The 12,130-nt window shown below is 57.7% G+C and overlaps 1 protein-coding gene across 5 annotated transcripts in view; it reads left to right on the top strand.

The window, feature by feature from the left end:
* The window catches only part of SPNS3 (SPNS lysolipid transporter 3, sphingosine-1-phosphate (putative)), a 64,278-nt gene extending 52,532 nt beyond the window's left edge, over positions 1-11,746 (top strand). For all 5 annotated transcript variants that reach the window (XM_065909636.1, XM_065909637.1, XM_065909638.1 and 2 more), the window contains 4 exons: positions 3,712-3,777; positions 10,063-10,161; positions 10,261-10,432; positions 11,379-11,746. In XM_065909636.1, the coding sequence (XP_065765708.1) occupies positions 3,712-3,777; positions 10,063-10,161; positions 10,261-10,432; positions 11,379-11,443 (402 nt within the window). In that variant the 3' untranslated portion in view covers positions 11,444-11,746. The remainder of the gene's footprint in view (positions 1-3,711; positions 3,778-10,062; positions 10,162-10,260; positions 10,433-11,378) is intronic.
* Positions 11,747-12,130: the final 384 nt, after the last annotated feature.

The raw sequence follows: 12,130 nt of genomic DNA, 5'->3' as shown, positions 1-12,130 counted from the left end.
TGCCGGTCCTAAGAGGATGAGGGCAGAGTCAGATTTCCCTTTTGGAAGTCCCCTCTGGGGCTGCTGTTGTGGGCGGGGGGGGGGGGGGTGCGATGCTGGGGCCTGGGAAACCAGTGAGGAGGAGAGACTGGCCCAGGCCAGACAGTGGATGGGAGGAGGGGGCCGAAGGGAGGGACATCTAGGATCAGCATGGACAGGAATCAGTGTCTGGAGGGGTGTGAGGGCCAGCAAGGCGTGGAGGAGCCCCCCCCGCCTCCCCCTGTCTGTGTCTGACCAGAGTGATGGGGGTTGGGACAGGGGCCATCTAGGAGCAAAGTCGCCTGGGCAGCTTGCTGGTGGCCAGGTTCTGTGTGGGACCTGCATCCTGGCTGCCTCAAACACCCTGGGTGAGGACAGTAATGTGTGTGGGGGGAGCAGATGGGGGAGAGAGCAGATCTGGCGACCTGGTCAGTGCAAGGGGCCTGTGGCTGTGCAGGAGAGGGCGTCCAGGGGGCTGAGGGGCCTGTGTGAGAAGAGCTATGCCCAGTTCACTGACTACATTCTTCACCCTGACTTTACTTCCAACCAGGCCCTTCTTGTTTGGCTGATTTCTTAATGTGGAACCCCAGTCTGAGTTGGTCATGGAAGCTGCTGACTTCTAAGGCCTGATTTGCACGCAGCCTGTGGGGAACACAAACAGCGCCCACTGAGGTTGTCTCCTAGGTTATTTTTTTTTTCCATTTATTTTTATTAGTTGGAGGCTAATTGCTTTACAGTATTTTAGTGGTTTTTGTCATACATTGACCTGAATCAGTCGTGGATTTACATGTGTTCCCCTCCTAGGTTATTTTTTATTCTCGTTTTTAAAAATCTATTTGGCTGTACTGGTTTTAGTTGCAGCATGTGGGGTCTAGTTCCCTGACCAGGAATCGAACCCAGGAGTGTGGAGTCTCAGCCACTGGACCACCGGGGAAGTCCCTCTTCCAGCTTTAGAAGCACAAGCTCTTGGCACCGTGGAGGCACCTGGTGGGGAGTGTGGGGCTGGGGAAATCACGGTCCAGCGGGTGGTGATCTCCTCGGAGCAGCCACGTGTGGCAGGGTGGGGCCGAGCTGTGTACTGTCAGGGGGTCACACCTCTCTGAAGGAGTGACCCTCCCTGAGCCCAGGCGGCGCCTCAGGAGGCTCTGTAATTATGGGATGAGGAGGTGGCCTCTCCCTACCCTGGCCCCGCTTCGCCCCTCAGAGCCGCCGTGTGGAGACAAGGGTTTGGTGGCTTGGGGTGGGTTTCCAGGTGTGTCTGAGGAAACCTGTCCTCCTCCCGTGGTTTGTTCAGCCTGAAAGGCTCCATTGTGGCTGCAGCCTCCCTCGGATCGGCTCTATTTTGGGACAGGATCCACCCTGCTCCAGCTGGAGGAAGGAAAAGGTGTATTTCAGCGTGTCCTGTGGGTGTGGGGGGCGGGCAGGGGGCAGAACGCAGCCCCAGCAGAGAAGGCAGCTCGGAGTGGCTGGCACAGGGGGTGTGGAGGGTAGGACCCTTGCCTTTGAGCTAGAGCCCGTGGGGAGGGGGACAGTGGCCTGGCCATCCCTGGAGGTGGGAGTCAAGGGGAGGATGGGTGTGAGCGGTCCCCGCTTTCATGTGGCCCCAGGAGGCCGGCTTGGCAGACCCTGCCGAGCTGGAATGCGGGTCTGCGGCCTGCCCGGGCCCCACCTAAGGCTCGCCCACCGGCCACTTCCTGATTCCTAGCCCTGTGGGTGCCCAGCCCAGGCCCAGAGGAGGCCCGCCCTGCCCTCAAGAGTTCCCCAGTTTGTGGAGGGCCAAGGCCTGGTGAGACGGGGAGAAGACCCCTGCTGCGCCCCCTCCCCAGTGGTTCCTGCCCTCTCCCTGAAGCCCTGGCCACACTCCTGCCCGCCCAGCCTGGCAGGTGCCTTCTGGCCTCGCCTCTGCTCACCGGGTTCTCTGCCTGGTGTAACCTTGGGGCTCTTCTAGACCCATCCCGATCCCGCCTGTCCTTCAGGGCTCTGCTCAGGCCCACCTCCACCTGGAAGCCCTCCCCATCCTGCGCTTTCCTCTGACTCATCTTGTGCCAGCCTTGCCCTGCCCTGCGGCTTCTGGGGCCTTTCCGAATCTCCCCCCGGTCCCCTGACAGCTTCCTATCTCTCATCTTGTCACTCGGGTGAGGGGCTCGCCAAAAAGTGGTATGTGACCTGGGCCTGATCCTTCTCATCTGTGAGGTGGGAGTCATGGTGTGTGTCTTAGGAGGTGGCTGAGAGTTGGGTGGGTGACAGAAGGGGACAGGCCCGGCGTGTCGTCGGTGGGCATGCAGTAAGCCTTCGGTTCCTCTGTCCTGGGTTCTTGTAGGCCTTTGGGTGCCAGAGCCTGGGCTGCCCTGGGCAGAGCCCCGTGACTCCAGGAATGACTAATTCCACTCCAGCAATAAGCTCTCAGGAGAAATGAGACTTTCCCCTCCTCCTTCCTGCCTCATTAAACTCTTCTTGAGTGAGTGGAATGAAGATTGTCCTAATCCTTTGGCACGAGGTGGGGGGGTTCAGGGAGCTGGGAGAGACAGGCCCACAGCGGCCTCCGGTCACCCGCCGGATAGGCAAACAGGGTGGTGGGGGTGGGCGCACATCAGGTTTTCTGAGCCCCATAGGTGCCCAGGGCCGGGGTGGGCACCGGACAGGGGCTGGAAGCCTCGCATTTCAGTCTGGCTTTGTCCTCGGCCAGCTGATGACCTCAGACAAGCCCTGATCCGGGCACAGTTTACTGTCTCAGCCTTGCTCACCTCCCTGTGATGCTCCAGGGAACTGGGAAGGGGAAGGCCTGGGAGGCGCTGTGGATGGGGTGCCTGGTTTGGGTGGTCTGGCTGGTATGCAGTAGGTGCCTCCTTAGTGTACACTGGCCTTAGGGGAACAAAGTGGGAGGGGTGGGCAAGGCCAGAGCAGTCTCTGGACCTTTCTCTGTTTCCCCACCTTTAAAAGTGGCCTGGGAGGGACTTTCCTGGTGGTCCAGTGGCTAAGACTTTGTGCTCCCAATGCAAGGATCTGGGTTTGATCCCTGGTCAGGGAACTAGATCCCGCATGCTGCAGCTAAGAGTTTGCATGCCACAACTAAAGATCCCACATGCTGCAGCTAAGACCCAGTGTAGTCAAATAAAAATAAATAAATATAAATATATATATATATATATATATATATATATAAATATATAAAGTGGCCTGGGAGTCCTGGCTACTACCCTGGGTGACCTCAAGGACGTGCTCTTCCCAGGCCTGGGCTCTGACTTCTCTCTGGGTCATGGCTGGCCATCTGCCCAGATGGAAATGTCTACCCACTCTGGGAGCTTCTCTGGTGGCTCAGTGATAAAGAATCCACCTGTCAATGCAGGAGATGCAGGTTTGATCCCTGGGTCAGGAATCCTTCCCCTGCAGAAGGGAATGGCAACCCACTCCAGTATTCTTGCCTGGAAAATCCTATGAACAGAGGAGCCTGGTGGGCTACAGTCCGTGGGGTTGCAGGAGTCTGACATGACTTAGAGACTAAACCATTCCTACCACCCACCCTGGAGGCTGCTGCCACTGGGATAACAGTTGCAGACCTCACCCACCCCAGGAAGTCTCGATGGGGCTTCCTGTGTGCAGACTAGTCTCCCTCTGCACAGGTGGGAAGACACCACGGGGAGGGGCTGGTGATTGAAATCCAGGGAGCCTCATCCTGACCCCCTGTGTCCACAGGTGTTCCTGGCCCTTGGGGAGCTTCTCCTGTCCTGCAACTGGGCGGTGATTGCTGACATCCTGCTGGTAGGTGTGGCGGTCAGGGCAGAGGACTGGGCCTGGGGTGTTGAATGGGGGCAGCTGGCATCTGTCCTGCTCAGGGCTGGACTTCTGCTGTTGAATGGCCCAGAGGTCAGATGGGGCTTCAGAGACCATGGGGTCAGGGACCGAGGTCAGCAAGCAGTTACCTTGGACCGGGGGCCTCCTTGACACTCTCAAACATATCCTCTGACCATCACTCCTGTGTTGTGGGTAAGCACATGGAGGCTCAGAGAGGCCAGGGGCCTGGACCAAGGTCACACAGCCCGTAGAGGCACTGAGCCAGGACTGGGACCCGGGCTTTCTGACTCCAGGCCTCTTTCTTTGCCCCTGTTTCTTGACTGCCATCCTTCTCAGCAAGTGGTCTCCTTGGCCTCTACACTGGGTATGCAGTCAGGGATGCTGGACTTCGGGGGCACCCAGCCCAGGTGGGTCCAGACCACTCCAGCTCCCGTATCATGGGCTGCAAGGCTCGCGCTCCAGTGAGTCCTGAGGCTGTCCTGACCACGTGATGCTGGGTCCAGAGTCTAGCACGCCCTCCCCCCCGAGCCTCACTCTCCGTCCAGCCTCCCGGCCTCCTTCTAGGAGACCGCAGGGAAGCTGTTGAACACTGAAGGGCTGCGGCCTTGTGGATTATACAGGGCCCCCACCCTAGCGACACCCCGAAGCCCTTGTCCTGCCTCCTGGCAGCCCAGCATGGCCCAGCGGTGGGCCCGAGGGAAGCAGAGCCGTTCTGAGGGTGGTCCAGTGCAGATGCACGAACCTGGGTGTCAGCCCTGCTTCTGCCACTTCCCAGCTCTGCGTGCCCTAGGCAAGTCACTTTGTGTCACTGAGCCTCAGTTTCCCTGTATGGAAAATGGGGATGAAAAGACCTCCTGGATTATGGTGAGGGTGAAACAAGATGATCCCTGTGAAGCTTGTGCCCTCTGCCCAGGGCAAGGAATGCTGGCTGGGGTTCTGGTAATAATTCAGCAGTTCCTACTTTCTCATCTTCCATCTCCTAAAGAAATCCTGGCATCCTGGAATCTGAGTTTGAAAGGGCTGTGGGGAAGTGTAGTCATGTAATTAGCCAACAAAACCTGCTTGAATACTGGCTGTGGACTGGAGGCTCACTCTCTGTCTAGATGCTCTGGCCCTTCCTTTGACCCAGGCTAGCGGGTGTCGACAACGCTATCCTGTCTGTGACTCCCGGGTGAGTGTATCAGCTGCAAGGCTGCCGGCTCTTCTCTTTTCCTCCCTCCAGACAGGAGACCTGGGCTCCAGCCCAGACTCAGCCACAGACCTGCTGAACGGCCTTGGGCCTCAGTTTCCTTGCCTATAAAACGGGGCAATCATAACTGGCCTGGCGGGGTGAGCAAGATGGCCTGAGGGAAAACCCTCGGTGTATGGGATTGCACCGGCAAAGCTTGCCCCGGGTATGGCTGCCCACTTGTAGGCACAGGGCGATGACCTGCCCCCACCCTCATCACAGCTTGTCGGCTGAAACCTGCCCCCGCCCACAGCTTCTTCCGCCTCTCCCCCAGCCCTGTTCCTGCTCCACATGACAGCCCCACAGATATGTGAAGACTGCGCCCGCCCATGGTCTGCAGGAATGATTAACCTGGCAGAGTCGGCCTCTTTGTAGCGCCATGTGTGGGTTGTGGGCAGGGGTCAGGGAGGGGGTGGCAGGGAGAGGAGAGGTGAGGGGGCCAGTCAACCATAGTCTGACCCATCTGGCAGTGCTGGGGAGCGGGCAGGTACCACCCAGGGGGCCAGACTGGACCCAGCCCACCTGGTGCTCCTCCTGCTCCTCCCCTGGCTTAGAGGCGTTCAGCCCCCAAAGCTCAGTGGGGCCTGTCAACCCAGGGAGGCTGCTAGCCCCCCCTCCCCTGCCTCCCCACCTTCCCAAAGCCTCACGGGAGGGACAGCTTTGTGCCACTTTGTTGGCCGGAGCTGGACCACGTCTTGGAGCTCAGTCTCCAGGCAGAGAGGGGGGGGGGCTCCAGAAGGGAGGGGTCTCAAGCCAAATGCCAGTGAGGGGACTGCTGCGGGACCTGAGCTGTGGAGTGGAGGGGCAGACGGGGAGCTGGGGGGAAGGGTGAGAGGTGACGAGGCCGGAGTGCAGACCAGCGAGTAGACGGTGCCTGTGAGAAGCTGCACAGGGGACAGAGGGGAAGAGAGGAAGGTCCCTGGAGTTGGGGGGCATAGGTAGCGAGTGCTGCTTTTCCAGAAATGAGGCTGGAGGGGAGATGGGTGGAGAGAGGCTGGCAGGGGTTAGAGTGGAGCTGGGGCAGGAAGTGTGGGGACGCTGGTGTGGCATGAAGTACAGGGAGGTCCATGCTGGCTGCCCTTTCTTCTGAGTCCCGGAAGGCAAGAGGTCAGCGGAGCCCAGGAGCCAGATTCTGGAATGGTCCACCTGCTTCCACTCCCAGCTCTGCCCCTCTCTCTGGCTGGCATTGGTGTATACAAATGTGCTGTAGGTGTTTAACAGAAAGGCAGTACCTACCAGTTACACCCAGGCTACAAGGGCTAAGAGAGCTAAGCCTGCATCCCTGAGGGGTCGCTGTGGGCTCCACGGGCCCCACCGCGGTCCTGCGTCAGTGACACGACTCTCTTTGATCTGCTTATCCGCAGGGAGGAGAATCCAGATTCTCTCCGGGAAAGAGACTTCAGGGACTCTTCTGTGGCTCTTAAAGTCATTGAGCATAAGAATCAGGTTTAGGGGAGCTTATTACAAATTTCATTCCTTGGGTCAGGAAGATTCCCTGGAGAAGGAAGTGGCCACCCACTCCAGTAGTCTTGCCTGAAGAATTCCGTGGACAGAGGAGGCTGGTGGGCTATAGTCCATGGGGTCACAAAGAGTTGGATATGACTGAGTGACTAACACCTTCACTTGACTTTCATTATAAATTCACTTTCCTGGCCCTCTGTCCTCAGAGTCTGATTCCGTTGTGTCTGTGTTGGGGCCCAGGGATCTGCATTGCTCTTGAATTGTCCTGCGTGATCCTGGTGGAGCTGCTCCTCAGAATGCACTGGAGGACGCTATTCTAGTGCAGCCAGCTTTCCAGCTCATGAACTCTCTGCAAAATTCTGACCAGTGCTGTCCACCCCCTTGTTTACATACCCCTCTGATGGGCAGCTCACTCCTTGCATCCTGGGAAACCCTTGCCTCCTGGTGGCTCGGTTAATAAAAAGGATCTTGGCTTATCACAGCCAAGACCCACTTCAGACTCTTGTCAGCGACCTCCCCTCTAGTCCAGCTGGGACTCGGATGGCCTTGCTCCCTGCAAGACTGGAGACTGTGTATCCCCAAATGAGCTCACCATCTCCCTCAACCCACTGATGGGGTCTCCAGCTCCCTTCCCACCCTCCTGTCTCTCTGGGCCCCCCTCTAGTTTACCCATCCCCAGCTGTGGGGAGTCGGGCAGAAGGGGGACTCGGGCAGAAGGGGGACTTGCTGCCTCTCCCAGGTCTGTGTTCTGGGTTGCTGGAATCCTGCCACCGGGATCACCTCCCACCTCTTCAGCAGATCCCCCTTCCCTGGGGGATCATCACCCTCCAGTTCTCCCTCCATCCGTGCATCTCCATGCTTCCCTGCTCTGCCTTCTGCCCCTAGGTAGCCGTCTGCTCACTTGTCTGTCTCACCCTCCCAGGGGTGTCTGGGTGTGAGGGCTGAGTGGGGCGCGTGAGGCAGGCTGCCAGGAAGTTTGCACCTGGTGACTGCCACTCTGACTTTGTTCGGGCCCTTGATTGGTGCTGGTTATGCCCCGGGCTATAAAGGGAACAGCTCTTCTAAGAAGGGCGAGTCAAAAACAGAGGTGTTTTTGTCTCCGAATAGAGTGAGCCTGGAGTTTTGGGAACCCAAAAGCCTCTAAGCTTCTAAAATTACCTGCCCGGCTCTCCAGCTGCTGGCGAGGCCCAGCCTTGGCCCCTGGCTACATGGAGACCCTGGGGACCCAGAACAGGTAGGGGGAGACCTACCTCCCTGCCACTGGCAGCAGGAGCTGGTCTGGGTCCTGCAGGTTGGAGTTCCTGGGAGCAGAGGAAGGGAACTTTCTCTCTCCAAGCAGCCCTGGCCCCTGCTTGGACGTTTTTGGATATTCAGAGCCCATGCTCTAGGACTGGGGTCCCCAACTTCTGGGGTATAATGCCTGATGATCTGATGTAATAAAATAGTAATAAAGTGCACAGCGAATATAATGTGCTTAAATCATCCCGAAACCATCCCCCACCCCAATCATGGAAAAATTGTCTTCCATAAAACAAGTCCCTGGTGCCAAAAAGGTAGGGGACTGCTGTCTCTAGGAGGCCCTACCCTCTGCCCAGAACCACCAGTGAGTAATCACATAATTATGGGGTGAGGAGGAAGCACTTGGGGAAGGCGCAAAGCTGTGGTCAGTTCCTCCTCAGGCCTGTTGGCAGGTCCTGGTGATGGGCGGGAGGCCCAGCTTCTCTCACCACCTGGACAGACTGGCTCAGTGCCAGTGACTCCAGGACCAGCCGATCACCCTCAAGAGTGACTCCTGCCGCTTTGTCCTGCCCACCCACAAGCCCCTCTCCAGTCCTGCGGCTCTGGCCTTCACACCTTGGCTCACACTGTCCCCTGTCTGGAGTCCCCTTCTCTGCCCTCCTTGCAAGTTCCCCATTTGAAGGGCTTGAGGTGAGCTTGTCCTCTTGGTTCTTCTCACTGTTTTCCAAACGTTCTGTAACAAATGTGTCAATGTTTCTGGAAAGGCTCCTTTTTGCTTGTAATAGCAGGTTGGTCAAGCATCAAACCCTGGAGACGAAGGCCTGGGATCAAATCTTAGCCCCACTCTTTCCTGGCTGGGTGACTCTGGGCAAGTTACTCACCCTCTCTGTGGAGGGTTTCATCATCTGTAATAGTGGATAGGAATCGTGTCTCCTTCATGGGTTGCTTGAGTGGATATATTAAAACACATATATGAGATGTAAAATGTATACAGGAAGCACTTAATGAATGTTAGTAATTATTATAATAATTATTATTATATTGTTATTATTCTCTGATGGGCTCAGATTATGGCCAACTAGGCCTTGGGAATAGGCGTTGGTGTGGGAAGCTCCCCCGTGGATGTCCTGTTGGGACCGTGTGACCCTGTGACTTCTAGTTGAACCTCCTGCCTCCCTCCCTACCTCCCTCCTCTCCTCTTGCTGCAGCCCTGGGTTCTAGCAGAGTTTCTCCTGGGGTCAGTCTCCAAGATGATTCTGCTTGACTTGTTTAGTTGGCAAGATATTAGCTAGTCCCCTCCGTGCCTGGTGCCTTGCTGAACCCCCAGGGACCCCAAGAGAAATTAGGCAGGACCTTTGCTGCCAGACCATGTAAGGGTAAGGGGAGGAAGGCAGTGAGCCCTTCCAGCTGAGGGGAATGTGCCTTCAGTTAGGGGTGCACACAGGGGCTGTGGGGCTGTGGGAGCTCCAGGAAGGCACCTGAATTCTGGGAAGGCTTCAAGAGGATGTGACCTTCTTGAAGGTCAATCCTGAAGGATGAATGGGGATGCTGCAGTTGGACCAGAGAGGGGAAGGCTTGCCAAGCAGGAGGCCCAGCAGGTTCAATTTATTTCAGCCTAATGTCCTCAGGTACCGGATGAGGAATGATCATGAAAGTAACCCTTTATGTAGGTACCATTATTATCCCCATATAGGGATGAGGAGGCTAAGGCACAGGAAGGCAAAGTGACTTGCCCAGAGTCAGACAGCTAGTGAGTGGGGGTATGGGATTGGGACCAGACAGTTTGACTCCAGAATTCATATATTTAACCTCCCCACCCTCTTCCAGGTGGGCCTTTTCAGCAAGGCTGCCTTTGGTCTCTGCCCAGACGGGCTTCCTGAGAGAGAGACTGAGCCCTCCGCCCCACCCCACCTGGGTGCCCACGTATGTAGGCACCTGGCCTTGCACCCTGTCTTCACTCCACAGCCCACACTGCTGCCTTCCGTGTCCCTGAGCTGGGACACGCCCACCCCCTCACTGTTGACGCAGCCATGCCTGGGCCCCCTGGTTCAAGAGCAAACCCTTAAGAGGGGTGGCCCTCATTAGGGGCCTGGCAGCTCCATCCTGGGGGACTGGGGAGCCTTCCTGAGACTCTCAGAGGCTAATGTCTCGGTGGTGGGGCTTCAGGCATTAGGGTCATGGACCCCCTGCCACCCTACTCTCTCGGCCAGCCTGTCCCCCTACCAGGCAGGTCTTTGGCAGCAGGGGGACAGGAGAGGGTCTGAGGGGCCACCTACTCCCTGTCCTCGCTCAGGGACCTCCCCCGGTTTTCCTGTGTTTTGCAGTCGGTGGTGGTGCCCAGGTGCCGGGGGACAGCTGAGGCGCTTCAGATCACAGTGGGCCACATCCTGGGAGATGCCGGCAGCCCCTACCTCACGGGACTTGTAAGGCCGGGTGGGTGGTGGGGCTCCAGGGAAGAGCTGCACTTGGAGGCCTAGCGGCTTCCTGGTGGGCCCGGCAGACCCAGCCTCTCTCCTCTGCAGATCTCCAGCGCCCTGCGGGCGGGGCGCCCCGACACTTACCTGCAGCGCTTCCTCAGCCTTCAGCAGAGCTTCCTGTGCTGCGCCTTCGTCATCGCCCTGGGCGGCGGCTGCTTCCTGCTGACTGCGCTGTACCTGGAAAGAGACCAGGCCCAGGTCCAGCAGTCTGGCACAGGTACCCTGCTCCTTTGCACCCATGCCGGGCTCAGGGCTGACCCTATAGGAGCAAAGAGCACTGGCCACCCCCTGAATTTATTAATTCATCCATTCATTCATTTGTTGATTCATCCACATGTAATTATTACGCCCCTGCTATGTGCCAGGCAAGATTGCATATCCTGGGGAGTGAACATCAAGTCCAAGCCCACGTGAAGAGAAACAAACAAGAAACAAACAAAAGCAATAAATGACAGTATGTTTGAGGTCATAAGTGCTATGAGAGGCATAAGGCAGGAAAGTGGGGAGAGAGGAACAGGTGGGGGCAGGTTGCAGTTTTTGAAAGGGTGGTCAGAGAGGTCCTCACTGCACAGGTGACCCTGGAGCAAAGATTTGGAGGAGGAACTGAGTTGTGCAGCTGTCTGGGGGACAGTGCTCCTGGTGGAGGGAAGAGCTTGTGCAAAGGCCCTGGGGGAGGAATGTACCTGCTTGTGTTTGAGGACCTGCAAGAAGGCCACTGTGGCTGAAGCAGGAGCAAGGGGGGCCAGCGGCAGAGACAAGGGTGACAGTGAGAGGAGCAGAGCATGGGGGGACTGAAGGCTTCTGCAGGGACTGAGGCCTTAACGCTGAGTGAGATGGGAGCTGCTATGGGGTTTGCAGGGCACAGGCCCCAGGATGTTTGATTGACATCATAAAAGCACCACTGTGGTGCTGCTGTGTTGAGAGCAGACTGTGGTGGTGGTGGTCAGTGTTGAAGCAGGGAGGCCAAAGGGAGGTCCTGTAGCCATCAGGGGAGAGCAGAGGGGCTGGGACCGTGGTGGTGGCATTGAAGGTGGGGAGAACAGGTCAGATCTGGAATTTATTTTGAAATGGAAGCTGGAGGTTTTCATGGCAGGCTGTGCCCAAGCCTGGTCCCCAAGCACCTCTGCCTCCTTTGGGGCTGGCTGAGTGATTTCCTCCCACAGGGATTCTTGAGAGCGAGAACCAACGCCTGATTTCTGGCAGGGGTGCCTCCCCAGAGGACCCCTGAGGCCCTGCCTGGCAGCGAGGAGGTCCCACCTGCCCTGTCCATACCCGTCTGGGTGACCTCCACCGGATCAGTGCCTCTGCCCACCTTTGACTGTGGCTCCAGGACCCTGGCCGAGCTACACCTGCCGTTTCTTCGCTCCCAGCTGGAGAGTTGGCAGCGCCTGTGGCTGGGCTGGGAATTGAGCTGTCAGCAACCCCCGCGGGAGTCCTGAACCTATGCCTGACCCAGCACGAGGCCACTCACTCCAGCCTGGAGTCCTCAGCCTGGCTGCCAGCAGCCCCGATTAAAGTGTGGCCGGTACAGAGCCCGTGGATATAGGCCTTTAGACAATCATGTTATTTATAGCCTCAAGGTGTCTCTGCTGGGATCAGGAGCCGGAGAGGAGGAGGTGGGCAGTCTGGGTGGAGGATGCACGGCTGCTCAGCGTGGGTCTCTAGGCGTGCCCACCCTGGACCGCCCGCTCTGACCCTGCTTCCCCACTCTGCAGGGTCGGGAGGGCATGGGACACTGTTCTGTGTGCATTCATCCTTTGAACTCAAGGTGGGGGCTGAATCAGTATTCTGGAAGATAGGTCTCTACTCGGGTGCTGGAGTCGGGGTGTGGCCACAAAATCTATGGAAATCCTCTGCCTGCACTGACCCAGCTGCCTCAGACCCATGCTGGGGGGCTCGCATGGCTGTGTGTGAG

The sequence above is a fragment of the Muntiacus reevesi genome, chromosome 18, assembly GCF_963930625.1.
Source record: "Muntiacus reevesi chromosome 18, mMunRee1.1, whole genome shotgun sequence".
Taxonomy (NCBI): domain Eukaryota; kingdom Metazoa; phylum Chordata; class Mammalia; order Artiodactyla; family Cervidae; genus Muntiacus; species Muntiacus reevesi.
The sequence above is the reverse complement of the archived record's forward strand: the minus strand, read 5'-3'. Positions and strand labels throughout refer to the sequence as shown.